Genomic DNA, 26,234 nt, shown 5'->3' with positions numbered 1-26,234 from the left:
TTAAATAGTGTAGGAAGATTTATTTATAGATCTTGAATTCTCACTAGGTAAGAAATTACAAAAATACAATTTTTTCTTGAGTGAGCAAATCTGAATTTTTAGCATATACCATTCTGAAGAGCAGAAATGTCCTTCTTTTCTTGTGATTTGTACTTATTTAACTGGTAGAGAGCTCAGCTACATAATATGATGACAAAGATACATAGGAATTATCCAGTTTGGCCGAGAACTGGTTGTGTTGGTAACACAGACCTGAAATTGCACAATTTTGGAAAACTTGCTGATTTGAATGGCAAATGTCCTTCACGATTCGACTCTGTGATGTGGGTAGATAGTTGTAATTTTGCTTTGGGAATTGCCTATTTGTCAGATGGTCAGGACGTACTTTATGACAAACTAACCAAGGAAGATGTTTCTTACTCTGTGTCCAGAGCTCACTTAAAAGCAACACTGCAATCTTACCATCATGTGGTGCAAATCTTATTAATTCTGTGTTTGAGGCTGAACTTTGTGTGCCAAATTTTGTGTTGCCTGATTAACTACTTTTTTTTTTTTTTATGTTAAAGGCTTGGAGAAGTATCTGCTCTCAGTCCCTCTCTTTCTGTCCTCCCTTTCTCCCCCTTGCCCTCCATCAGGCACTTACATACAGAACTTTCAAATATTTAGATTAATGCAAAAATGACTTTTTAGTCTTAGACTAAAGACTAAACTTGAGACTGAAACTTTTCTTCAAATCTGTCTGAATTTTTGTAACTTGTAGTCCCATGCTTCTTTCATGGCAGGACAAAATACTTCTGTGAAAAGAGAACATCCGGATTGAAAACCTTACTCAGGTCATGCTCAGTCTAAGTTTTACTTCCTTAAGTATTGTTTTTATCTATAGGTACTCTAATGATTCTGAAGTCTGCGTGCAGTAACAATCCCAGCTATATTGACAGATTGATTTCAGTTTTTATGCGATCTCTGCAGAAGATGGTCAGGGAACACTTAAACCCACAGGCTACAGCAGGAACAGCAGAAGCAAATACAGGTATTTCATATATATATAAAAGTTAATGATTAGAAGTGGTATAAAGTATTAAAATCTCCTCATCCTAAAGGGATTTAAATGATTTTGGTAGAGTTTTGTGTGCATTATTAGGTGTTGAAAAATACTTCAGCATTAGTGAGAAATATTACTGATGTATTGAAGGATAAAAATGCACTTTGATTTCCTGTTACCTGCTTAATATATGAATTTAGGTATTAACCCAAACATTTCAGTGAATGGTTAGTGAGTATTTGTTGAGCTACAGCATATATAGAAATACTGAAATTCTTCAAGAGTTTATAACATTGAGGAGAGAGGGGCTGACTTTTTTTGATTGTTCTATGCTTTTACTTTTTTTTTTTTTTTTTTTTACTCCTTCCTATTTGATGATATTGGAGATTGTGAAATTAACTTGTTGGAGCTGATGCTTTTGTTTTTATCTTAAAAGAGCATCTTTTTCAGTCTGTACAATTCTGTCTGTGTCACATGAATTAGGTCATGAGTCATTGAAAAAAAAATCAGATGTTCTTGTAGCGGAAAATCCAGTGCTAGTAAAGAGCACTGTAATTTATTAATGAAAAAGCTACTGAAGAAAATACTTTGAAAGAATTGCTGCTGTTAGATTCCCAGCCCATATTTTAATTAGGTAAATGAGAACCTTGCAAATTTTATTAACACTGAGAAACAATTGGAAAATTATTAAACTTGTCAGATAAGCAAGTCAGGAAATTAGCAGAACAGAATAGGTGTGCTGCATCATAGAGCATTTCTTTAATTGCAGTTTTTCAGTACTGGGGTTCTTTAATACGTTTTACCAAAGATTTACTGAAATGAAACCCCACAGGCATGCCTTTAGGATTTTGAATGGATTTGGGGGTTTTTTTTGGTTTGGTGGGGTTTTTTTGTTTTGTTTTGGGTTTTTTTTTTTTTTTTTTTGGAAGGAGTCTGTCTCAGTTGTTCAGGAATGGAAAATAGTAATTCTGAAAAGATTATTTTTAGGGATATGTTTACAGGTAACAGATATTGCTATTTTTAAAGTTACAGTAGCTTCTCTTGCAGATTTCTTTACTAGGTGTTTTGTAGCTGTTTACACAATTCTAATCCTTTTTTTGCATCCGTAGCAGGTACAAGTGAACTGGTAATGCTAAGCCTGGATCTTGTGAAAACTCGCCTGGCTGTGATGAGCATGGAAATGAGGAAAAACTTTATACAAGCTATTCTAACATCTCTCATTGAAAAATCTACCGATGCCAAAATTCTTCGTGCAGTGGTAAAAATAGTGGAAGAGTGGGTGAAAAACAATTCCCCAATGGCGGCTAATCAGGTAAATAATCAGGTAAATGGAGAAGATAAAATCATTATTTCTTTCAAATACTAAATAACTGTAAGTCAGTGTTATAATTCGTCTGGTTTTGACATTGAGGATTGTAAGGATCTGTTATATGTATTTAGATGCCCTTGATGAGGTTTGGAGTATTTTGCATCCCCTGTGAAAATAACTGGAGTTAAAGATGCTTAGTGTTTTATAGGCTTTTATTAGATGTTGGATCTCAAACGCTGTTTTGCTGAGAACTCATTTTAAAGTAGAAGTTTTAAAATCTGTTTCACATTAGCTTGGGTAGAGAGATTCTTCAGGAGGAGGATGACTAATGCTGGTTTAAACTGTGTTATTCCTGTACCATTTTGTGGCCTCCTCCATTTGCCACATTTTCTGTTGAGTAGTTGACAAACTAGTACTGTGTGAAAGAACCCGCACTTCTAAAAGTATGTTAGATTTTTGTAATCATTGAACAACTTAAACCTGTTTTTAGTCATGATTTTGAAATTCTCTAGCATATATTAGGATAAATGCTTGAGTTATTTTTCTTTTTACGAACTATGACCTTCTACCAAGCTATTTTTTCAGTACTTTAGAAGTGAAAGAGTGATATAAAGGATGGCTGAGGTGTACTTTGAACGTACCAGTTCTCTATGTGTTTTAAGATGAATTGACAAAATTAATCATGTCTTCTTTTAACACAGACACCTACTCTCCGGGAGAAGTCCATTTTACTAGTGAAAATGATGACTTATATTGAAAAGCGTTTTCCAGAAGACCTTGAATTAAATGCCCAGTTCTTAGACCTTGTTAACTATGTCTATAGGTAATTATAGCAATTAATCATTTATTGCAGCCTATTGGTTCATAATTTGTACCATATATGACCTTTATAACAGGCTATCAATCTTTTTAGGTCTGAATTAAGTGATTCCCCCCCCCTCCCCCGCAAATGCAAAATCCATTAATATCACTGAGACCAAAATACTTATTTATAGAAGACAATTTGAAAATAGGAGCTCCTTAGAAAGGATTTTCTTTTTGACACCACTAAAACGTCTCCACTGTCCCAACTTCTTCCCTTCCTAAGACACCAGGGCATCCTTGTAGCTGGTTGTATTCTAGACACTGTGGTGACAGCTGAAATCTGTCTGTCTTTTCACATCCATAGGGTATAAAGATTCCCCCCCCCCCCCCCCCCCTTGGAAATTTATTGTAAATTATACTTTTAGGAGAGTTACTTTGCTAGCTAAACAGGCAGGTTTTGTAGTGTGATGAAATAATTAAAATAGTTACCTTATCAAAAAATGCCAGGTATTTAATTTTGTGCTAATGATTCATGTTATTTTGAGTTACTGTTTGCTGCTGTTCTGTCTTCTGGTTAACCGTGCAAAGCCCTGGTGTGGACATGGTGATCAGAAGTTTTTAGCAATGAATATCACTTGGCATTTCAAACAAAATACAGATGTGGCTGACATTGTTTCACAGTTACAATAAGATTTTATCCTGAAAGAGTTTTTGCTATAGTTCTGGGGCAGTTTTCTAACAAGCAGCAATATTTTCTGTGCTGTTTCTCTCAAAATGCTGCACCTGGCTGCATACCACACCATGTGGGCTTCTACACAATGTCACCTCTTGATTTTTAGTATTTTATATACAAAACCCGGAAGACTTCTTTTTCCGACGTCTCTGTCATTTCATCTTCATTTTAGGGATGAGAATCTTTCTGGTAGTGAACTTACTGCTAAACTTGAGCCAGCATTTCTTTCGGGTTTGCGTTGTGCCCAACCACTCATCCGAGCCAAGTTTTTTGAGGTCTTTGACAATTCTATGAAACGTCGTGTTTATGAGCGCCTACTTTATGTGACCTGTTCGCAAAACTGGGAAGCAATGGGAAATCACTTCTGGATAAAACAGTGCATCGAGGTAGGGAAATTATTTGTATCAGAAATACAATTATAATTCAAGAAATACGTTTTATTCCCCATTTTTCTTGGCTGTCTGTAAAAGCGTTATGCAGTGTGTCTTGTAGTATGTTTATCTGTATCAAAGCTAAAAATACCAAGTCTGCTGCCTCAAATACTTCCAGTGGTGCTTAAAAGTTAATATAGTATCTAAACCATGAAATGCTGATGCTTGGAAAGTGGCTTTAATATCAACCTTTAAAATCTATTTTCTCTGCGAAGAGCTTAATGACCAGGTTAATACTTCTTAAGAAAATCCATCTCTTACGAGTGATGGTGATTATAAAAAATACAAGAATTGTTATGGTAGATGATTTCCAGAAGGCCGTTAAGACTAGAGTGTCTGCTCTGGTGGTACGACAACTGTTAAGTGGGATTGCGTTGAAATGAAATTGCACTTTTGGTTGGTTTATTTATGGGACCAATTCTTTTTTCTTTCTTTTTTTAAACAATTTGCGTATTAAAACATGGGTTTAAAGTGACTGTGAGGATAACTTTGCGTTGTTAAAAGTATTAAAATGCCCTCCAGGGAGATAAAAACCAGCACTGTGGGTTTCTTTTTCCCACATCCTTTTTGGCTGGACTTTCACTGTAAACAAGGAGAGTCTGTATACATTAGCTGATTGAAGGCACTAAATACATGTGTTAAAAAGTGCAAAATACAGAATTTAGTCATAGAAGGTTCCTATTTCTCAGCACTTTCTGATGAGGCTTGAAAAACAATCTTAAAAGTATAGTCATAAACTTCAAAATGGTGACAAAATGTGATCAGATTAAGATAATAATTTATTATTGTATTTATTGACTAAAGGTGATAGACCTTAAACATATTATTGCAACTTTTATCTTGCTGACAAATATTAAACCATAGTGACGTTTTCCTTGAAATACTAGTGAAATGTATATTTAAAAACTCTCCTTGCTTTTTAATGTCTCAGCTCCTGCTGGCAGTGTGCGAGAGAAATACTACAATTGGGACAAGCTGCCAGGGTGCTATGCTGCCCTCTATCACCAATGTTATCAACCTTGCTGACAGTCACGATAGAGCGGCGTTCGCTATGGTAACCCACGTCAAACAAGAACCTCGTGAAAGGGAAAACAGTGAATCCAAAGAAGAGGTAACTTACAGAAAGTACTGTAGAAAACCAAATCTTTTTGATGGAATATAGCTCTTCCTTTTTTCTCATTGAATAAGTTTGGACAATGATCTGCACAGATTGTTCAGTATATCTTGTGTTTAACCATGCCTGGGGTTCTCAGAACTTTCTTTCATTTAGCCTTTTCTTTACTATAGCAGTTCTATATCTGAACCTGAAGAACTAGCAGAAATAAATAGTGAGACCTGAAATAAGTTGACCGGAAGGGTATTTTGTATTTGTTTGGAATAAAAGCAAAAGAACTTAGAAAATATCTGCATGCTTTGAGTTGTTTCCTTCTCTATAGGATGTTGAAATAGACATTGAATTGGCTCCGGGAGATCAGACCAGTACACCTAAAACTAAGGAGCTCTCTGAGAAGGACATTGGCAATCAGCTGCACATGTTGACCAACCGGCATGACAAATTTCTTGACTCTCTTCGAGAAGTGAAGGTTGGTACAGGTTGTTGGGTTCCTGACAAATCATTTTAATACTGAAATCTTCAAACTGACCTGACACCTTTCTTTTTTTTTCTCTTTCTCTTGTCTCACACTTCTGATTTTTTGTAGCTGTTTTTTTCTGTAGACATCTCTTATCTGATTTAATTTCTCAGTTGCATATGGTAAAAAATTCTTAAACCTTCACTTAATTGCTAGCTGTTACTGTATCCCTTTCCTACAAAGTTAAATTTCATCCTCCTCCACCTGCAAGTGTATTTTAACTGTTCAGTTAAAAAAATAGTGAAGGCAAAGACAGAGTATAGGATCAAAAAAGTGTATTGGCATCTTATCTTCTCAGGAATTATTTAAATGTAATCTTAGCTGAAAGCTAAGTTGAAATAATTCTCACAGTAGTAACAGCTCTATCCAATTAACTTGATCATTGCTATTACCCAAGTCATCAACTTCTTTCCTTTTTCCTTTTTTTAAGTGATTACAGTAATGAATCAGTCTCAATCAACATGAAAATAAGATTTAATGAAAAATAAATTCTTGTTACAGTAGTCTGTATTGCTAAAGGAAATTTTTTTTTTGATATGTTGGTTGGAAAAGGCATTTGCATTACTGCTTAAACAACTGTCTAACTGTGAACTGGTTTTCCATAGTATTATTTGTATTTTTCCCACTTACATACATCTCTTCCATTTTGTTTCTAGACTGGAGCGTTGCTGAGTGCCTTTGTTCAGTTATGTCATATTTCTACACCATTAGCAGAGAAGACTTGGATACAGCTCTTTTCACGACTTTGGAAAATCTTGTCTGACAGACAACAACATGTGAGAATCTCTCCTCGCATACCAATTCCTCTTTGTAAATGACTGGTGTTTCAGGAAAATGTATTTGTGTGATAAATGACTTGTTCACTTGCTTTGAGAAGTTTGCCATTCTTTGTGACTGGTGAATGCTGTATACTTCTATCAATGCATCTTTTGAAATAAATAGGGCTCTTCAGTTTGCAAAGAGAAATACACTTACCAAATGATTACTCCCTGTATTAACAGGATTTCTAATCTAAATTCTCTAATTGAAAAATCTGAATGAACGAGTAACTCTCCTTTATGTTTTTTCTTCTAGGCTCTGGCAGGTGAAATCAGCCCTTTCTTGTGCAGTGGTAGCCATCAAGTACAGCGAGATTGCCAGCCGAGTGCGCTGAATTGCTTTGTGGAAGCAATGTCACAGTGTGTTCCTCCCATTCCCATCAGACCTTGTGTCCTGAAATACCTGGGTAAAACTCACAATCTCTGGTTTCGTTCTACACTGATGCTGGAACATCAAGCCTTTGAAAAAGGACTGAGTCTACAAATTAAGCCTAAACAGACAACAGAATTTTATGAGCAGGAAAGCATAACTCCTCCTCAACAGGTAGTGTTCTATTAATTGAAATACCTTATGAAACGTGAAGAGAATAACACAGTGACAGTGTAGTACAATAGTATCATAGAATCAGTTAGGTTGGAAAAGACCCTTAAGATCAGTGAGTCCAACTCTGAACCTAACACGGCCAAGTCCACCTCTAAATCATGTCCCTAAGTGCCCTGTCTACAACAACTTCTAAATCCCTCCAGGGATGGTGACTCCACCACTTCCCTGAGCAGCCTGTTCCAATGATTGACAACCCTTTTGGTGAAGACATTTTTCCTAATATCCAATCTAAACCTCCCCTAGCACGACTTGAGGCCATTTCCTCTTGTCCTATCGCTTGTTACTTGGGAGAAGAGACCGACCCCCACCACTCTACAACCTCTGTTCAGGTAGTTGTAGAAAGCGATTAGGTCTCCTCTGAGCCTCCTTTTCTCCAGACTAAACAACCCCAGTTCCCTCAGCCATTCCTCATAAGACTTGTGCTCCATACCTTTCACCAGCTTCATTGCCCATCTTTGAACACGCTCTGGCACCTCAGTGTCCTTCTTATAGTGAGGCGCCCAAAACTGAACACAGTACTCGAAGTGCGGCCTCAGCAGTGCAGAGTACGGGGGGACAATCCCTTTTAAATCGTTGTATTTAGAAGCTTTTTAAAGTAGCATGGATTTTTATTTTTTTTCAGTGAAGCAATTCTTGTCCTTGTGCATTTGTGAATACTGACACTGGCAACGTTGACTGCTCTGTCTCTTACGTACTTCTCATGCTTTTCTTTCATCTGTCATTGATATTTTCATATTTTTCTTTCTCCCTCTTTTCCATCTGCTTTTGACACTAATTCTCTGCAGCACTGTAGAACTAGATGAAACCATCTCTGCCCCTAATTTTAAATCTTGAGTAGAAGTCTGTATTGTCTCTGTCTCTCTCAAAGGGAGTTTGCTTTCCCTAATCAAGTCTGTTGGTATATGACCTTAAAGAATTACTGGCTAAACAAAATTGAGTTCCCTGTAAACAGGTGATGTTGTGTTTAGTAGTCTGTCAGGTTGTTACAACCTACCTTGGCATGCTTGTGACCAGCTGAGGAAGCCAAATATTACACATTCTTCTACATTAGAGACCGAGTTGTTGGCTTGTTAAACAATTTTGTTTTCTATGATTTGGTCTGATATATTAGGGAAGACAAGCACGAATCAATGTACAAGCCATAGGGGTTGTTTTGTCATGTAATGCAGTGTTGTTCTTCTCAGTACTTGGTTGTTACTAATTGCTTGCCTTCTAGAGTTTTAAAAAGAGTTTGTATATAAACACTTCTCTATTTCCATGTCTTTCTCAATTTGCCTCAGAGTAGAACATGTGGTTTTGCTATCTACTGCATTTTATAATGACAGCTTGAGTGCGGAGAAATATGTGTGCTTAACATTGTAGGAAATACTGGATTCCCTTGCTGAGCTCTACTCTTTGTTACAAGAAGAAGATATGTGGGCTGGACTGTGGCAGAAACGCTGTAAATTCCCGGAGACAGCAACAGCTATTGCCTATGAACAACACGGCTTTTTTGAACAGGTACCCTCTTGGTATTAGAAATGATTTTGAGTAGTTCTACTGTCAGGATGAATATTCTGGTCAGCAAGAGAATATTCTGAATATCAATAAACAACTTCAGTCTTTTAAAATAGAAAGTGCCACAGCTTCTCAACTGGCTGAAGTAGTAGTTTAAGGCCATGCAATACCTAGATAAGGTGAGGTTTTTGAGTACATCCATCCGTTTTTCATGACATCAGTAATGCTGCCAAATAATGAATATATTCAGCAATGAGTTAACACACTTAAACCTTTTTTTTCCTTTAATTTAGAATTTATAAAAGTTTTCATATCACTTTTTTTAAAAAGAAAATATCAAGTTAGTATGTAGATGGAAGATGGAAAAATAAAAATGATTTGAATTTTATTTAGGCACAAGAAACTTACGAAAAAGCGATGGAAAAGGCTAAAAAAGAGCATGAACGGAACAATGCTTCCCCTTCGATCTTTCCTGAGTATCAGCTCTGGGAAGACCATTGGATTCGGTAAGACTTTAAATCTGATGTAGAACAGGTATTTTCACCTTGCAATAGAAGTAAAATACCCAGCTGGTTTACAGCATTAGTTATGAGAATAAACTTAGCTCAGGATTTAGCTCAGATACAGGGGAAACTTAAGGGAATAAAAAAAGTTATTTTTCACTCCCTTAACAGACCCTCAGAAGTGGTGTGCCTGAAGTGTTGTAAAAATGTAATTTGCTATTGGTGGAAACAGACTTGAGCTAAAATTTGTTTTTCCTATTTAAAATGGTTGTTCGGGGAGACACAAAATGCAGCTCTTCCCTGTTCACAGATTTCTGTATTATAACTGGTAATAAATAAATAAATAAATCTTCCCTTCTGTATAAAACTCTTCCAGTGCTTGCAAAGCTGTTCACAGACAAACAAATATGCAGATAAGATTCTGATATACAGCATTTATAGTCACTTTTATTGAAATTTTATTTTTTTGGTAAGCAAATTGAGAATAGTTTTGATTTTTTCTTAGTTGCTCAAAAGAATTGAACCAGTGGGAACCTTTGACAGAATATGGCCAATCAAAAGGTCATATAAATCCTTACCTAGTACTGGAATGTGCATGGAGGGTCTCAAACTGGACTGCTATGAAGGAGGCTCTGGTGCAGGTGAGTGAGGGCTTTTTACGCTAACGTTTAGTTTCTTTGTTTGGTTTACTGATTACCCTTCTCACAACTCAGCGTTACACTTCATTTCACAGGCATCGTGAACTTCTCCTTGGAAATTTTCTTTGATGTCCCAGCACACAGCTGGGTATTTTGGCAATTGAAACATGCCATTTCAACAGAGAAACATGGTTCTCTTTTCTACCTGATTATAAAGCTGTACTGTGTAAAAGATTTAGCCAGGGCAGGTGAAAGATACAGTACATGGTAATGAGTCATTAAAAAGCAACAAATGCTTGCCACTGAAGCATGTGCCAGCAGGGGCGTGTGGAGAAATGTGAAATGGAACCCTTGCAAGTATATGATGTTATTTAAAATAGTACAATATTGGGGAGGGACATTTTTTGTATTTTACACCTTTACAGGAACAAATATTCACTCAAATACTTTATTACTGCAAATTAAGTGCTAGATTTCTATCTTTATTCTTTGAGTCTACTTTAGTTCCATTTAAAATAAGGCTCATTTGATTTTGCACTGTATCCATTACATGTATTTTAAAATGGTATCGGGAGCACCAGAGGCTGGAGCCAGTGTGGTCAGGAGTGGAAAGTGGAGATCTAATGAGAGATGAGGGGCAAGCAGAGCAGGTAATGATCCTCAGGCAATGAGCCTGGGATTGGGAAGCAATGAGAGGAACGTGAGGTGAGGATGAAGGAAGTTGGAGGAGTACAAATTAGACTGGGAAGTGATGGGGTAACTGGGTAAATAGACTGAAGCAAGAAGTTGAAGAAAGTGATTTCCTTTGAGAAAGTGTAAAGGACTTGATAAAACTAGCAGAGAGAAGAGAGCCATTGAATTAAATGTTGCAGGGTGCGTCAATGAGACTGGCTCTGCAGGAGGCAGGGTTCGGTCTGATTGACAGGGGGAGAGATGGGGATTGGGCTTGGACAAGATCACCAGGATTAAAGAAAAGGATAGGTTACTTCTGGTGGAAAAATACTTTGATTCTGCCAAAGTAGGTTCATAAAGTAAATAGAATCATAATGCATAAGCACAAAGGCATGCTTAGCTTTTAGATGATTGACTTTCAAATGTGTTCCCCAAACAATTTTTTGTGTGTGTAATCTTTATACTAGCAGGCGTACAAGTGAAAATACCAAGACCGCTTATAAGAAAGAGTAGGCTTTTATGAAGTGATACTGTTTAAATGTACAGTCTTGACTGAAAAAAAGAAATAAAGCTTAAAAGTATTTTTATCTCCTCTCAAATTGTGACAATTTGTGGTAAGTTTTGTGCTGGAAGTAAATATCATAATGATTGTACAGACTTCTAGATACAGGTTTATGACAAAGTGCTGAGGCTTTGAGATAGCACTGCTAGTAGGAGTTGTTTCTGTTATTTCATTCGATGTTCTGTGGAATTGGAAAACTTGAGTTTGGAATTTTCTGATGTTCCAAAGTTTCCTCAAAAGCTTAATGCATCGATGATTATACTTACAGTTTAATGTAAAGTTTACAGGACCATAAAATACTTTGAGTTGGAAGGGACTTCTGGAGGTCATCTGGTCCGATGGTCCCTTCAGAGCAGGGCCCAAGTAGATCAGGTTGCCTTGTCTAGTAGAGATTTAGTATCTCTAAGAATTGAGATGCCACAGCCTTTCTGGACATATTCTTCATCTGAAGGAGCATAGATATGCCCTGCCTCTAATATGCTGTTTTAGAAACCAGCACAGTACTTAGCTTCTTTTGTTAGAAACTAAAGAACTTGTCTATGGCGAGGGAGGTAGTTATCATCTTCATTTGGTAACGGATAATACGTATTGTTTGTACTTTCCTGCTATTGACCTTCCTGATTCATTATGGAGTTCATTATTGTGTTCTGCTTGTAATTCATTTTGCTGAACAGCATGCACTTGTAAAACATTTAACCTTCCCTTTGTCCTTTCCTGGGTTTCACTCATGAGACTATGTATTCTGTGCTATCCCTGCGCTTGATGAATGAACGCTCCGTAAAGTTTTGGCTGTTACAGAAGAGTTTGCAGGCAGGGGGCACACTACAAACAGAAAACAACACTTGGAAAGATTTAAATCTGGGAGATCTTTCTTCTTTCCAAGTTTCATGAACTTTTTTTTTTTTTTAAATAAAGTTTAAATGGCATGGGAAACGTGCAGTAAATGACCCTCCCGTTTTCTTAAAGATGCGACAGAAAATATGTAGGTAGATATTTTTATCTGAGAGCAAATTTTGATGAATTCTTCCACATGCAGAAAGCTGGCCGTATTTAAGTAACGTCCTCCTTATCCTCTCTTAGGCATCTTCTTCCCAACTGTTTAAGAACCATCCTATCTGGGATTTTTTTAACTTTGTATGTGGTTCTATAGAAGATTGAAAACCTTGGGGTTTTTGTAATTTCAAGGAAATATACCCTCTTTTCATGGCAGGTAGAGTTGTTCATCTGTGATTAGTTAAGGTAGAAACATAAACCAGATGTAGAACTGAAATCTGAAAGGTGAGAATACCGCATTAAATCACAAGTGGAAAAGAGCTTGCTGATCTTCGTTGCACTGTTGCTATATGGTGTGACATTACTGGAATTACTCTGCTAAAGATGCCAGAGCTTGGAATTGGAGGGACAATTGCATATTTAAAATAAAACTTTACTGACAAAGCTCTGAGCAGAGCCTTAGGCAGTGGTTTCTTCATATTGCAGAGAAAGCACCAGAAGAATTAGTCCCTCACTTAATTGGGATTTCTCGTTTCATCAGGACTGTTTAAGTGTTGAACTAATACCAACCAGTTAATACTATTACATGTCAAACTGACAGTTGACTGTCTAGTTTCATAACATTTGCAAAAGATAAAACATGATTATGAAAATGCTAAGCATCCTTAAATTCCAGTATCTTGCAGGATTAAATTCCTGTATACAAAATACCCAAACAGCATGCTTCATTCTGACAACTTAGTCTCGCATGATAAATATGCCGAGTTGTGCATCTCTCTTACTTTCTTCAAAATCAGACTGAATATTACATTTTTTTAAATGTAGTATATTTATTCTTCTGTAACACTTTCCTTTGTCAGAAGGGAAAATAGGTGGATGCAATCAGTATGTTTTACTGTCTTCATAGTTTAGCCTTTGAAGCAAAAGCTGTTTAATTAATTAAAGGTAGTGTCGTCTTTTGATGGAGCCCAAATTAAGGGTGTCCAACCATTGCAGCATTTGAAATGGAATTTTTCAATATTTGTCGTACTGATGGTTCAAATTAAGTAAGAGTCTCTAAAGATGTATTTTTATCATTTATCAACCCATGTGAAGCCAAATCTGTAAGTAGCAAGCTGCATATGCTACCAAAATTATCTTACGGGTTATGCTTACATTTTAATTAACTACTTTTGTTCTTACAACAATTGGTATTTTGTGTGCTATTTAAGCATGCAACTTCAGTAGCTAATTATAGAGATAATATTATTTGAGAAGCCTTTAAAGCTACAAATAAGAACTGTATTGTACAGTATATTATAAGCCTTGAGTTCGAATAGAATGAAATAGATGGTGTCTGACAGGTTCTGGTTTTGGAGATTTGCAAGTTGAGTAGAAGTGACAATCACAAATAACTGCCGATATGCTTTAGCTGCAGTTATATTAAGTGAGATATTTTCAGTAATGAGACATTTACTGAGCGACTAAGGAGAAGCCATAAATGGAGCTTTTGTGGCTCTACCCGCAGTCTTTTAAAAGTGTCAGGACACGTTTGCATAAATATTAGGATGTGAAAGAATAATTGAGTCTATGCTGCTTTACTCACTACTCCAATTTTATTGCTGTTCTTTAATGTGGCTGTTTTTTATCAAGTTCCATGGTTGATTCACAAGAGAGGTCAGAAAGGATGGCAAATATGTATCAGTTTTTGTAAATCTTTGTGAAACATTTTTAATAATCTGCCTATTAAAGTTGAGCTATTAAGATAGCAAGTGGCCTTTGATAGGACCCAAGACTCATTTCCATTTGCTCACATTGCCATTGTGTTTAATGATCCAGTAGATAATGTAATAAAGGAAGAGATTATTTTCCCTGTGTAAGTGTAAGGTTGCTACCTGGCAGTTTCTCTTTGGTGGCTCAGGCGTAAAAGTCAGTTGAGGATAACAGGAATAACAATTGTAATGGTTAAGATACAGTATATCAACAAGAAGGTAACGTTGAGGGATTTCTGTGTTGCATATCAAACCATAAAGGGTTTGATGTAAAATGGAAGGAAGAGAAGTCAAAAAGTTCTAGATTTAAGGCCAGCAGTGTCAGCTAGTGAGCATGGGTTAAGTGCAAGTTTGCTGTAAAATACTCACAGAATTTAGTTGCTAGACAATGTAAGTACTTTCCTGCTTTTAGTTGCTATATTTTTACTGTTCTAGGATTTTAAGAAAATGGTTTAAAATGATTTTTAAATTATTTTAGCACTATGACCTGACTGTGCACCTGTGCTCAGGAATCACTTTGACGTAAGTGGGAAGGTTAGTTGTGGATGACTTAAAATATTATTAACTGTTTATTTTCATAAACTTAGTAGTGTCCTAGAGCAGGCAATTAGGAAGTATAATGCTGGCATAATGTGCTGACATCTAGGGACGGGATCCTTTTAAGTGAGAAGTTGACATTACTTGTTCTGGAGGCCCTGAAGCATTTCAGAGGTAGTGTGCGTTATCTGCTGAGAAGCATCTTTTTTCTTTATACAGGGTGAACTGGTTTGCATTAAGCTTCGTGCTCCTGTTGGAAGACTGCTTTCAGCTTGCTCAGCTGTCTCTGAGCTACACGGCAGTTGTCAGTGTGAAAATACCCTAACGGCAGGTTGTGGGCAGGCTCTGCTCTTGTGCTGAATTTGCAATTTATTTGCTAGCCTGCCCTTGCCAATAGCCTTAAGAGAGCTGAGACTCCTCTAATGACAAAAATTTTAGTGTTTTAGTCTGATATTTTTAGAAAATGAGCTAATTCTTATAAAAAAACACCACTGAGTGTTTGCTTAAGAAGGCTTTTAAAAAAATAATTTTAAAAGTCTGCATTTGAGTATGAATGATCTTTTACTAGACTTCTTTCCATTTCGTTACCAGGTGGAGTTGAGTTGTCCAAAAGAGATGGCATGGAAAGTGAACATGTACAGGGGGTACTTGGCAATCTGCCATCCGGAAGAGCAACAGCTTAACTTCATTGAGCGTCTGGTGGAGATGGCGAGTAGTTTAGCTATTCGGGAATGGCGAAGGCTTCCTCACGTAGTCTCGCATGTTCATACTCCCCTTCTTCAGGTACGAATGAAAGGTTTTTTATTGCCTGTTATTTTCTTGTAGCAGCTTTCAGAACTTTTAGTAACTATGAGCATAAAATATTTTACTGTATAGTACTGATTGGTTTTTCATAATGGTATTTTTTTGTTGTTAAAGTTGCAGAATGTGCGTTTTGATTCGGATTCCTTTTAAAAGTTTTTATAGCTTACCTGAATCCATTCTGTTTGCAGCATACAGAGAGGTAACTTTAAAAATCGATCAGATGGCTCACCTATTTTTGTGGGCTAATGCATAATGCACCACAGTATTTGGAGATCTTGAACATTGGGTGGGTTTTGAAGTGAGGTCAGTTCTGGGTGGGTGTATTATTGCATTATGTTATTTGCAGAAATGTTGAAATATCCTCCTAAGTGTGCTTTTCAGTTAAACATGTTAAATGAGGTATTGAATCTTGTCAACTCTAATGTACTCCTATTTTTTTTTGTTTTAATATTTTTTTTTTTTTAAATCAGAGCATTAACAGTTAGCTCTGTAAGGGAAAAGTGTCTTTAGAAATGCTGGTGTTTCATCCCCGTGGCTTAAGAATTAAGGTCAAAGAACCAAAAACTGTAAAAGTTTGTTGTTAGTGAAGGACTTTTCAGGTGAGCACTACTACCTTTAGGAAAAATACTGTAGGTACTGGTCAGTGTGAGCCTTACCTTTTCCTTGTCATTTCTACATTATATTGCTAAATGTTCTGATTTGCATTGGGAAGGAAGTAGGAAGGAATCTAGTCTTTAAGTGTCTGATATTTCTCATTGGACAGGGGGTTAATTGTATATAGGTTCTGCTGCAAAGGAGAGTGGGTTTTATTAAACTAATGTGTGTGCCTCAAAGCTTCAGGCATGATCTTCAGCTTTATTAGTTGTCCAGCCGGCTCATTTGGCAGGTTCTGTTCAACACTGCATTAACGTCTTGTAGTAATGTTGTAAAAAGAATTCCTGTGTTGAAACACATTGCTTCACAGACTGAGAGATATGGGTTGGTGAAGAGTGATCTCTGCTCCCCTCCTCTAATCTGATGCCAGGAAAGAAAATTTCGTTGGTCTGAGTGGAAGGCCATGTTTCAGTAATGCTCCTTGTCTGCGTGTGGGTCCGTATTGTCCAAATTTAGCTCTGCTGATTGAAGAGGTTACTGCTTCCAACTAATTGGTTAATTTAATTCCAGTCTGTTGTGGACCACTCATGTGAGTAGATCAGCTGGAAGATGTGAGTCGGTGATAACCTCTGTCAGGGGCCTTTGCTGAACTGAGAAGGAATGGCCTGCTTGGATCAGATGGGGATGAAGCCCTGTGGCCTTACGAGTTTGTGATCTGAAAGAGATCTGTATGCTTTCTGGACAAAAATGGACAAAGCAAGCGTAAAGTTTTGACAGAAGCTTACTCCTGAAGTAGGGGCAGAATTCTGGCAGTGAAGCAGTGAGCTGTCCTGTCCAGAATGAAATGAGGGACAGCTATGGGATTTGGGGTTACAAGAACCTTAAAAACAAACAAAACCCCCAACACCTCCCCTGAAAACAAATTAAAAAAAGCCTGCCAAAAGTTGAGTATTATCTAATCTTAAGTAGCTTAATTGTGTGTCAAGATCTTTTAAAACAGGGGAAGAAATTTTTAACTTGAATTTCGTACTGTCTGGTAAAATTACTGCAGTATATTGCACATGATTTAACAGCTCTGATGTTCAAATAAACTCTCGCGTCCATGCGTGAATCCTTGACTTATAAAGGATGAGTAACTTTCCAGTTGGATACCCCAGTACAGACACAGAGGATGGGCAAAGCTAACATTTTTTGTGCCGTTTTTCTACTTAGTTACTTTTTTCTTAACTCTGTCATCCATTTGTAGGAGAAGGTAGAGCTCATTGTCTGCTTCTGAATCATAAAAGCATTTTGCTCTCAAAAGGGGGCACGCTATTTTCTGTTTCTGTGAAGGAGCATGCTTGGAATAAGGAAAAGATTACTTTTCTTTCACCCTTGCTAAACAGGTTCTTAGTGCTTATTTAAGTGTGCCATATTTTAGCCCTCAAATCATTAAATATTGCAAGGCAAAGAATGTACTGTTTTCCAGCATGTATTTAAATGTAAACTGGTTTTAAGATGCTGTACACCAGGTTCATCTTTATTTTTGCTGTGAGAAATCTTTTATTTTGTTCACACAACATTGATAATTCAATTTCAAGACAAGATGCTTTTATCTGGTGCTTTTAGTCTTTCTCTGTGGCATAGATGTTCCTTGCAAACAGTCCCCTTAGAAAATTAGGGAAAAGCACTTGTTTCTTGTCCTGTCAGGAAGAGCTTGTAAGAACCTGTAATGAAATGTAAGAACCATTTTTTTCAGATCTCCAGAGAAGAGAAGAATTTTTGACAGTAGATGTTATTGCCAAGTATAATCGAATGGAACTAGGTGCCTAAACTCATCTTTAAAAAATGGGATTTGGCCTTGAGATGCTTCCGGAAGCTTCTTGAGAATGAACCTCGTGTCCTCTGAATTGTATTGTACGACTACAGCCAGAGCGCAGAAGTGGTGCTGGGCAGGACTGAGTGCAGTTTGTCACGCAGAATGTGATCTGGATGAAACATGCCGTTCGTTTGTCAGTTAGGCTGACTAGCTCCCTGGTTAGGTGTCCTGATAAACGTGTACCTGGCAAAGATTAGCTCTTGTTACTGTGGAGAGAACCTTTGATGTCCAGGAGAGAAATTCTGGAATATCTCAGTGCAACACAACTGGAAATGGCGTAACGGGGATGCGTTTCTTGATGAACTATTGCTCAGAGAACTAGGAATGAACCGCACTTGTACAAATGCAGAGGAGCTGGCTTTCCGAATTCTGTTTGATGTAGTGGCTTCTGCAATTCTGTTTAAGACGAGTAGTTTCACCCTGTGTATCATACCCGGTGTGATTCATAAGTAACTAAACCTGCATGATCTAAGGTACCTCTACTAAAATGACTGTACTTGTGGGTAGAGCTTACACAGCAGCCCATACCTTCGAATTTTTATAATATAAGTTGATGCATCAGATAAAGTGAATGAATATGGAAGTTCTCTCCATTGAGAGGAAGTTGTCAGGTAAATAGATCCAATGTTTCATTTGTTTGAGCTGATACAAGACCACTAGAAGGCTTCTTGATGAAATTAATTTCTTCCTGGTAAGCTTTCACTGGTATTTCAAGCTTTTCCTCCCCTAAGAATGGCAATATCTGCAGCATGAAAGAATTAGTATTGCTAAATAAAGTATTTAAATGCTTTCAGATATCAATTAAAACAAGCTTTTAAAATAATCTAACATGTATATATCCCTCATGAAGAAATGATAAATTAGTCACTGACGGACAGAGGTACAAATGCAGCCATGAATTTGCACTGCAGTAATTACTTTTTTTTTTTTAATATCAGATAGTATGTGATTAAATACCTGTGAGAAAATTAAATTTATGTGATGAATGGGTGTAGGATGAAGGTTAAGCTATTGTGAGAGCTGATACTGAGATGATTGTAGGAAAATATTACTTTGTTTAATTTATTTTGTTTCAAGAGATTTCACTCTAAATTTGGACTGCCTTTTTTTTTTTTTAAATAGTTATCTTATTTGGTTGATTAACAATGAATACAACTGTTATCTGCCAAGCGGTAGCTTAGAGAATACTACATTGGTTTTATTGTACTACAGGTAATTAAATTCCATTAAAGTTTGTGGGCCTTTTCTTCAGGTTGTTGAAGTTTTAAGAAAATGTCTGCTGCCTTTAGTAGGTTTGAGACTACTGCCATTTTCTGTTTGTTCCTCTCATTAATCTGAGGGTAGGAGATGTCAGTGAAAAAACCATTCTTCACTTAAGTAACTTCTCAAAGCTAAGGTCTTTGCAGAATATGTTAAAGTACCACCTTCAGGAGCACGTAGATAGTATTTCTGTACATTCAAATTTCTATCAAGAAGCAGATCATGACCAGGGAATTTATACTAGTAAGTTCTGTTAAAAGTTGTGGGGTTTAATTCATAAAAGTATAAATTCTGTGCTGGTGATTTAGTGGATGAATTCAACACTGCAGTCAGTGACTAAAGTGTTGAATCGATCTCATGGATTATATTTTTTTTTTCTATTTTGTTACTGATTAGATTGATTAAAGGTCATTTACGCAGCTAATAGACAGGTCCCTAAACCAGCAAAAATAGATTCATCTTTACCTGATCACTTAAAGGTGGCATCATTCATAGAGACCTTTTTCTAACAATGAAATCGGCCAGCTTATTGCGCTATCATTTATGATATTTATATTGTTTAATGTTTTCTAGGCAGCACAGCAAATAATTGAACTTCAAGAAGCAGCCCAAATAAATGCAGGATTGCAACCAACCAATCTGGGGAGGAACAACAGCTTACATGATATGAAGACTGTTGTGAAGACGTGGAGGAACAGGTTACCTATTGTGTCAGATGATTTATCCCACTGGAGCAGCATTTTCATGTGGAGGCAACATCATTACCAGGGTAAAACTGCCTGGTCCAGCATGCATTCATCATGTAATTTTCCAGACAACACATAGTTTGAAATAAGTTCTTTTTGTATTTTTTTTTGTATTTAAATCTATGGGAATGTTGTTGATTTTGACAAATGTTTGTTTTTATTCAGTTTCCATTTGTGTTTCATTATCTTAAGTCATCATTTCATACGTATTGCTGTTTAAGATATTGCTGTATATGTAATTTCACTTATAATGACAAACATTTCATGTTTTATTTCTAGCCATTGTAACTGCTTATGAAAATAGTTCTCAGCATGATCCTAGTTCCAATAACGCTATGTTGGGAGTTCATGCTTCTGCATCAGCAATTATCCAATATGGAAAGATAGCTCGAAAACAAGGGCTGGTCAACGTAGCTCTGGACATACTGAGTCGCATTCATACAATTCCAACCGTGCCCATTGTGGACTGCTTTCAGAAGATTCGCCAGCAAGTTAAATGTTATCTTCAGCTGGCTGGAGTCATGGGCAAAAATGAATGTATGCAGGTAGGGCAGCTTTATCTCCGAAGTTGTTGTTGTTGAACTTGGAGGGTTACAAGGGCCATCAGATATGTTGATTTAAATCAACTGCCTGTATACAGAACAGGGTCTGAATTTTGTTGGCCACGTTATACCATATGTTAGCCGAGTAAAAAGTAAAGTGGAAATAAGGTTTTTTTTGAAATCTTAAAGACAGAAAAATGGAAGGGACTTTGAAAATTATATTGTTTGCAATAGGAAGAAACAACGCTATTGCAAGACTAACTGAAGCTCTAAGTCAGTTTTGAGTGTCTGGCTCACAAGTGATGGATGCTGGCATACTAAAGTGAAATCGTATGTGTTAAAAGAAAATGTGATTGTAGGTAAAACCGACTGACATTATGTGGTCAGCAAACTGGGACTTTATAATAATAATCTAATCTAATATAAATAATAATATTACATAAAAAACAAGGTCGTAAAGATAACCCATCACCTGATGAATGTTGTCTATAGTATCTAATAGTTTTATATAGGCCAGTGGAAACTTAAAATTATTGTCAGTTCAGATTTTTTAAGATGAAAGTTAAATACTAGAAACTCATACTATGTAAATTTCAAGAGAATATTTTGGCTGGTTTTTTTGGTGGCACTTTCATTTTAATAAAACCTACCGTTTTAGAAGGCTTTTCTCACTAAGGCTTATTTGACAGGGTCTTGAAGTTATTGAATCAACCAATCTGAAGTACTTCACCAAGGAGATGACTGCTGAGTTTTATGCATTGAAGGGAATGTTCTTGGCACAGATTAACAAGTAAGTGTGTTGGCTGGAAGAGGCACTAGCACACATCTGAGCAAAATGCAGCTGAAGTATTTCAGCACAGTATTTGAGCAGGAAAGTTGTTCTGTATGTTTATAGCAGCCTGAAATTTGTCACAACTGTATAAGAAAGTAAAAGTATATGTGAGAGTTCCTTTGCAGTTTGAAGATGTAATGGTTGGTCATATTTCTAAGCACTGTAGGAAGGCACTAGTTAAACAAACATTGCACCAGTTCTTTCTAAAACAGTTTTATATTTCAAGGGCTGAGATGGGAAGAGGCAGAGAGAATAGATTTGTCCAAAGCTTTGCAGCTTAAGATACTTTTTCCCCATTTCCCCCCCTCCTGGTTCTGCGAGTACCTACTTAGACAAACTGATGTCTAACTGACATCTTGGTGTAGTTGGCAAAAGGAGATTTCTTTAATTACATTCTTAATGTCAATATCACATTTAAAACCAAGGGGGGGGAAAAAGTTCAGTCTCTAAGTTTACAGCTACTTAAACAAAATTAACCCACCTCTTTGTTTCTCTCATTTCTGTTTCGTTGTTCCTTGTATGTGTCCCAGTAATAGCGGCAACTGGTCATGGCATAGGGAAATGTGTGGTGGTATAGTTCAGAGCGCTTAGACAAATCTGTGTGTCATACGCTATGGAAATGCAACACTCACTTCAGATAATTGAATTGAAAAGACTAATGTGGTGTGCGTCGGAGACATCTTGCATTGCAGCAATTAAACACCTAGGTGCAAGCCTTGCTTTCACACAACTACTTTTGTAATATTTTTGCTTTATGCTGACAGACATCTTACTATTTTGAGGAAGATCTCTTGAATTCAGTAAAAAAAGAATCTTAGCAGTCAAATTTTGTTCAGTGATGCCAAAAAACTCCTTCAGATTTCAGCAGCTTTTAGTATGTACGGTATTTTATGGCAGTATTGCTACATGTTACATAGGGGTAGAATAATTCCTTTACCACTATATTGTGGACACTTACGGAATGAAATCCATCAGGTCTTAAGCTGTACGCTGCAACCTCACAGCAATTTAAGTCAGGACATGATGAATATCATCTTCTGTGGATACAAGAGAGAATTTTAAATAGGCAGAATGTAATTACTTTGATGGAAAGTGCAGTGGGCTTTTTTTATGGCCATAAGCGAGCTTAGTTTCAGTTGAGGTGTAAAGAGAAGAAAGTGTACCTCCCCCTGCTTTTTTAAATTTTTTTTTTAATTCATGCAGATAAAGGCAGCAAAACTCTCTCTATGTGTTCTTTCAAGGTGGAATGGATAAAGGTTTCTGCTTTAAAACATGACTCTGATGTACTTACAGTTTCATAATCTTACCCAAACCATACAGGCGTGTTTTCGCACCGCAGTTGAGGTCAGGAGCGTAGGAATGTCACAGTTAAGAACAATGGTGGTGTTGAACCTGGGTGACTACTGGTTACCTGTGTGTCAACTGAACTGGAAGTTAAAGGTCACCTCTGCTTGCATCTCCCTGTGCTGCCCATTTGCTGAGCAAGGTGATAGAAACCATTTTAAAAAAGTCATCTCTGGTGTCAAGAATGATGGATTGTAGAGAAGGAGAAAAGAAAACCGAGTGAAAAGTCCCCTTTTTTATAAAGGGGAAGTAGCCATACAAAGTCATCTATCAGGCTGCTGCTGTGGTAGCTCACTTCAAAACCTCGATCTAAGGTGCAGAAAGCCTCTGAAAGCAAGTAACATATTCAGGTAACATAGAAACTAATATGTACTTTGACAGACAAATTTGTTTTCCTTTTTATAGTTTTGCCTCAATAGCTGATCATTTTAATTTATGACTATAATCCACCAAACTAATATTTTTATATAAAAATACAGTTAATTTAAAAAAATTAGTCAAGTGTTACGTTTCTTTCGTATGGTTTATTTCAATGCTTATTCTATAAGGGAGAAGTGAAGTACTTTCTATTAATAAAGAATCTTGGAATGCTTTAAAAGTTTCTTCATTTCAGTAAGGTGTATGTGAGTTTTCTCATCCTTTGTTTTTAAGCCCGAAAAGTTACACAGATTCAAGGGCTCTGTGTGTGTGTGTGTGTGTATATATATCTGTATTGAGAGAGAGAGAGATATATATATATGAATGAATGAATGAATCATGCTAAAGCTTGAACTAGGAACACTTGAGGAAATCTAGGGAAGACTTCCAAAGTATCAAACAACTAATCTTTTGATTACCAAGAACTGTGTGATTAATCTTCATATTCCTTCACCTTTCCTGTTGAAAAATAAACTTTTAAAGCTGCGGGGATGAGGAACTTTTTCCAGATAATATGGATGGTAAATTTTTTCATAACTTTGGTGGGAGAACAGGTAGGTAAGACCTAGTCCTCCAAAAGATAGTTAGTATAACATCTTCCCAACGTTGCTTTTTCTTACTCCTTTTTTTGCTCAGCAGAGAAGCACTTTTTAATGCATTTGCTTTTGCTTTTCTTGTGTTACCATTTGTTCTTCTGTCTCACAGTATCATACTCTATTGCTTGGGTTGCAATTGCAGTGCACTGAAAGTTTTTTAGGTTTTTTTTCCAGGGAGTATCCAGAGATCTTAGACATTTACATAATTGTTGCCATTATGAAGCATTTACTTTCCCAGGTGCTGAACTTTAAGGAAAGCTAAGACAAAACAGTCATAAGAACTTACGAAAGAACTTGATGAAAAAATAGCATTGAGTATTAAGAAAGTAATTGAGTACCCTATCGGCAATCTGGCTGGTACATAATTTAGTAACTTTTTGTAAGTATAAAACTAATACTCTTTCTTGTGACAATGCAGGTCTGAAGAAGCAAATAAAGCTTTTTCTGCAGCTGTGCAAATGCATGATGTGCTAGTGAAAGCATGGGCAATGTGGGGGGATTACCTGGAGAATATCTTTGTGAAAGAACGTCAGCTTCACCTGGGTGTGTCTGCTATTACTTGCTACCTGCATGCGTGTCGTCATCAGAATGAGAGCAAGTCAAGAAAATACTTAGCAAAGGTAAGATCTAGATGTTTAAAAAAGAATTGGAGCGTTACCACTTCAGAAAAGGCTGGGATAATGTTCAATGCCCAAATTTGTGCAACTGGAGAAATATCAATTAATGATGGAAAGCTTTCATTTAGGCAGACAGTCTGCATCTGGTTGTGTTGGGTCACTGCATGTAACTCATGTACTTTAAAAAGTAACCTAATTTCATGTCTGTTTATCATCACTATTGATAATTCATCTTACCTTTTACCTCAGTATTGCATTTTATTCTAAATAGGCCTTTTCTGTAAATTTTTACTCTAATTCAACAGAATTTCAGCCAAAGCTCTTTGTATTATGTATTTCTCAGTTTGCGGATATTTAATCTCTGTCATGAAGAAAATTTAAAAAATGATAGCAGACCGTGAAAGACAATCTATTTTGAACGTGAAACAAACACAGAAAATATTATTTTGTTTCTATTAAAAGTGGCCTCCATAGCACTACGAAGTTTATTATTCTCCCTATCGGGTTGCATATCTGTTAGTGATTTTTAGTCAGTGCTTAATATATTTGCATTTAAATTAAATTGTAGAAAAAGTATCATTAGGGGTGGACAGTTAAAATAATTAAAAACACCCAAAGAAATACTCAAGTTCTTGCATCACAGTTAATTTATCTGAATAGCATATTTTAGGTTCTATAAACATGCCTCATTTTCCACACTCCCCCCAACCAAAAACTCAAGGAATTTGTGGAGTACAGTCATGTTCATTGTTTGGGGTTTTTTTTCTGTCTTGTTTCACAGCAAGTAGTACACTTAGATTTATTTTTTACATCCTTTAAATATTATTTCTAAGGGGAAAAAATGACATTGGCCAGACAGAATGAATGTAAGTTCTTGTGTCTGAGGCAACTTTAACACTTACAAGGACTCCACTATCATATTAATAAAATATCTGTGGGGTTTTGTGCATCATAGTGATTGACATGTCTTGAATTCAAGCCCTGAGATGACCTCTTGAAATTCTCTTTTAGGTTCTTTGGCTACTGAGTTTCGATGATGATAAGAACACGTTAGCAGATGCAGTAGACAAGTACTGTATCGGTGTCCCACCCATTCAGTGGTTGGCCTGGATTCCACAGCTGTTGACGTGCCTCGTTGGCTCAGAGGGCAAACTCCTCCTGAACCTCATTAGTCAGGTACAGAAGAGACTCACTAAGTCTTTATGGTCTGTAATCTTTGTTTTCAAGATGAGATACAAATATTTTTCAGACCAAATTAAGAAAATGCCAGACTTTAAAAAATACTGTTGCTGGCAACTGTTGATGATTTAAAAAATGCTATAAGCAGAATATTTTAAATTTCAAAGGGTTACTTAATGAGATTAAATCCAGTGAAATTCTATGCCATACGTGCATGAGGCGTTATAGCTTTCCCTCTGGAGTTCTATTTATTACATTTTTGTGAACGTTACAGAACACATTTAGAAATATATAGTTAAATGCTTGTAACGTAGGAGCAGGGATAAAGAATTATTAGTTTGCCCTGTAGTCACTAAAGCTATTTCATTAGTGCTTTGGTTTTTATTAGACTTGATTTTAAAAACAAAAGGGTCTGTCTGTCACAGTCAGAAATCTTTACTGGGGCTGTGTAAATATTCACTTGCAGTTTAGCATGACAAAGTATTAGACAAATAAGGGTAAGGTTTAGGGAGTTAGATGAAGAAACTTCATGGACTTCCTGGATTTGTACCTCTGAACTGACAGACAGGAATTTTGATTAATCTTGCTTTGGGATTTTAAGATTTTACTGCCTATGGCTGTCTGCTGTGAAGCAGAATCTAAGAATAGAACATATACCTGCAACTTAATATAAAGTTGGTTTAAACATGTCTGTAGACTAAAGGAGAATAAGAGACTTCTTTCTGTTAACGTGGTTTTAGATACTGTTTTGTTATGGCTTAGTGTGAACAGAGTTCAACATCATGTTTTCGAAGATGTTAACTGTTCATGGTCTAACTTCAGCTCTGTTTAGAACCTGGAAGCATTTTGATGTTTGTTCATTCAGGTTAATGTAAAACAATTGTGAAGCCCTGTAACGTACGGGTGAAGACAGGAAGCTC

General features: G+C 36.6%; 1 protein-coding gene across 7 annotated transcripts in view; it reads left to right on the top strand.

The window, feature by feature from the left end:
- Positions 1–26,234, top strand: part of TRRAP (transformation/transcription domain associated protein) — a 98,973-nt gene that overhangs the window by 50,521 nt on the left and 22,218 nt on the right. For 4 of the 7 annotated variants that reach the window (XM_054843172.1, XM_054843174.1, XM_054843171.1 and 1 more), the window contains 17 exons: positions 884–1,030; positions 2,152–2,366; positions 3,053–3,174; positions 4,061–4,274; positions 5,251–5,430; positions 5,756–5,902; positions 6,607–6,726; positions 7,025–7,312; positions 8,735–8,872; positions 9,263–9,375; positions 9,878–10,013; positions 15,117–15,308; positions 19,615–19,843; positions 20,067–20,332; positions 21,019–21,119; positions 23,937–24,138; positions 25,147–25,311. In XM_054843172.1, coding sequence (XP_054699147.1) covers positions 884–1,030; positions 2,152–2,366; positions 3,053–3,174; positions 4,061–4,274; positions 5,251–5,430; positions 5,756–5,902; positions 6,607–6,726; positions 7,025–7,312; positions 8,735–8,872; positions 9,263–9,375; positions 9,878–10,013; positions 15,117–15,308; positions 19,615–19,843; positions 20,067–20,332; positions 21,019–21,119; positions 23,937–24,138; positions 25,147–25,311 — 2,975 coding nt within the window. The remainder of the gene's footprint in view (positions 1–883; positions 1,031–2,151; positions 2,367–3,052; positions 3,175–4,060; positions 4,275–5,250; positions 5,431–5,755; positions 5,903–6,606; positions 6,727–7,024; positions 7,313–8,734; positions 8,873–9,262; positions 9,376–9,877; positions 10,014–15,116; positions 15,309–19,614; positions 19,844–20,066; positions 20,333–21,018; positions 21,120–23,936; positions 24,139–25,146; positions 25,312–26,234) is intronic. The other 3 variants (XM_054843176.1, XM_054843177.1, XM_054843178.1) reach the window with 3 other exon arrangements.

Source organism: Grus americana, chromosome 15 (assembly GCF_028858705.1).
Source record: "Grus americana isolate bGruAme1 chromosome 15, bGruAme1.mat, whole genome shotgun sequence".
Lineage (NCBI taxonomy): Eukaryota > Metazoa > Chordata > Aves > Gruiformes > Gruidae > Grus > Grus americana.
This window is presented reverse-complemented; position numbering and strand designations above follow the sequence as displayed.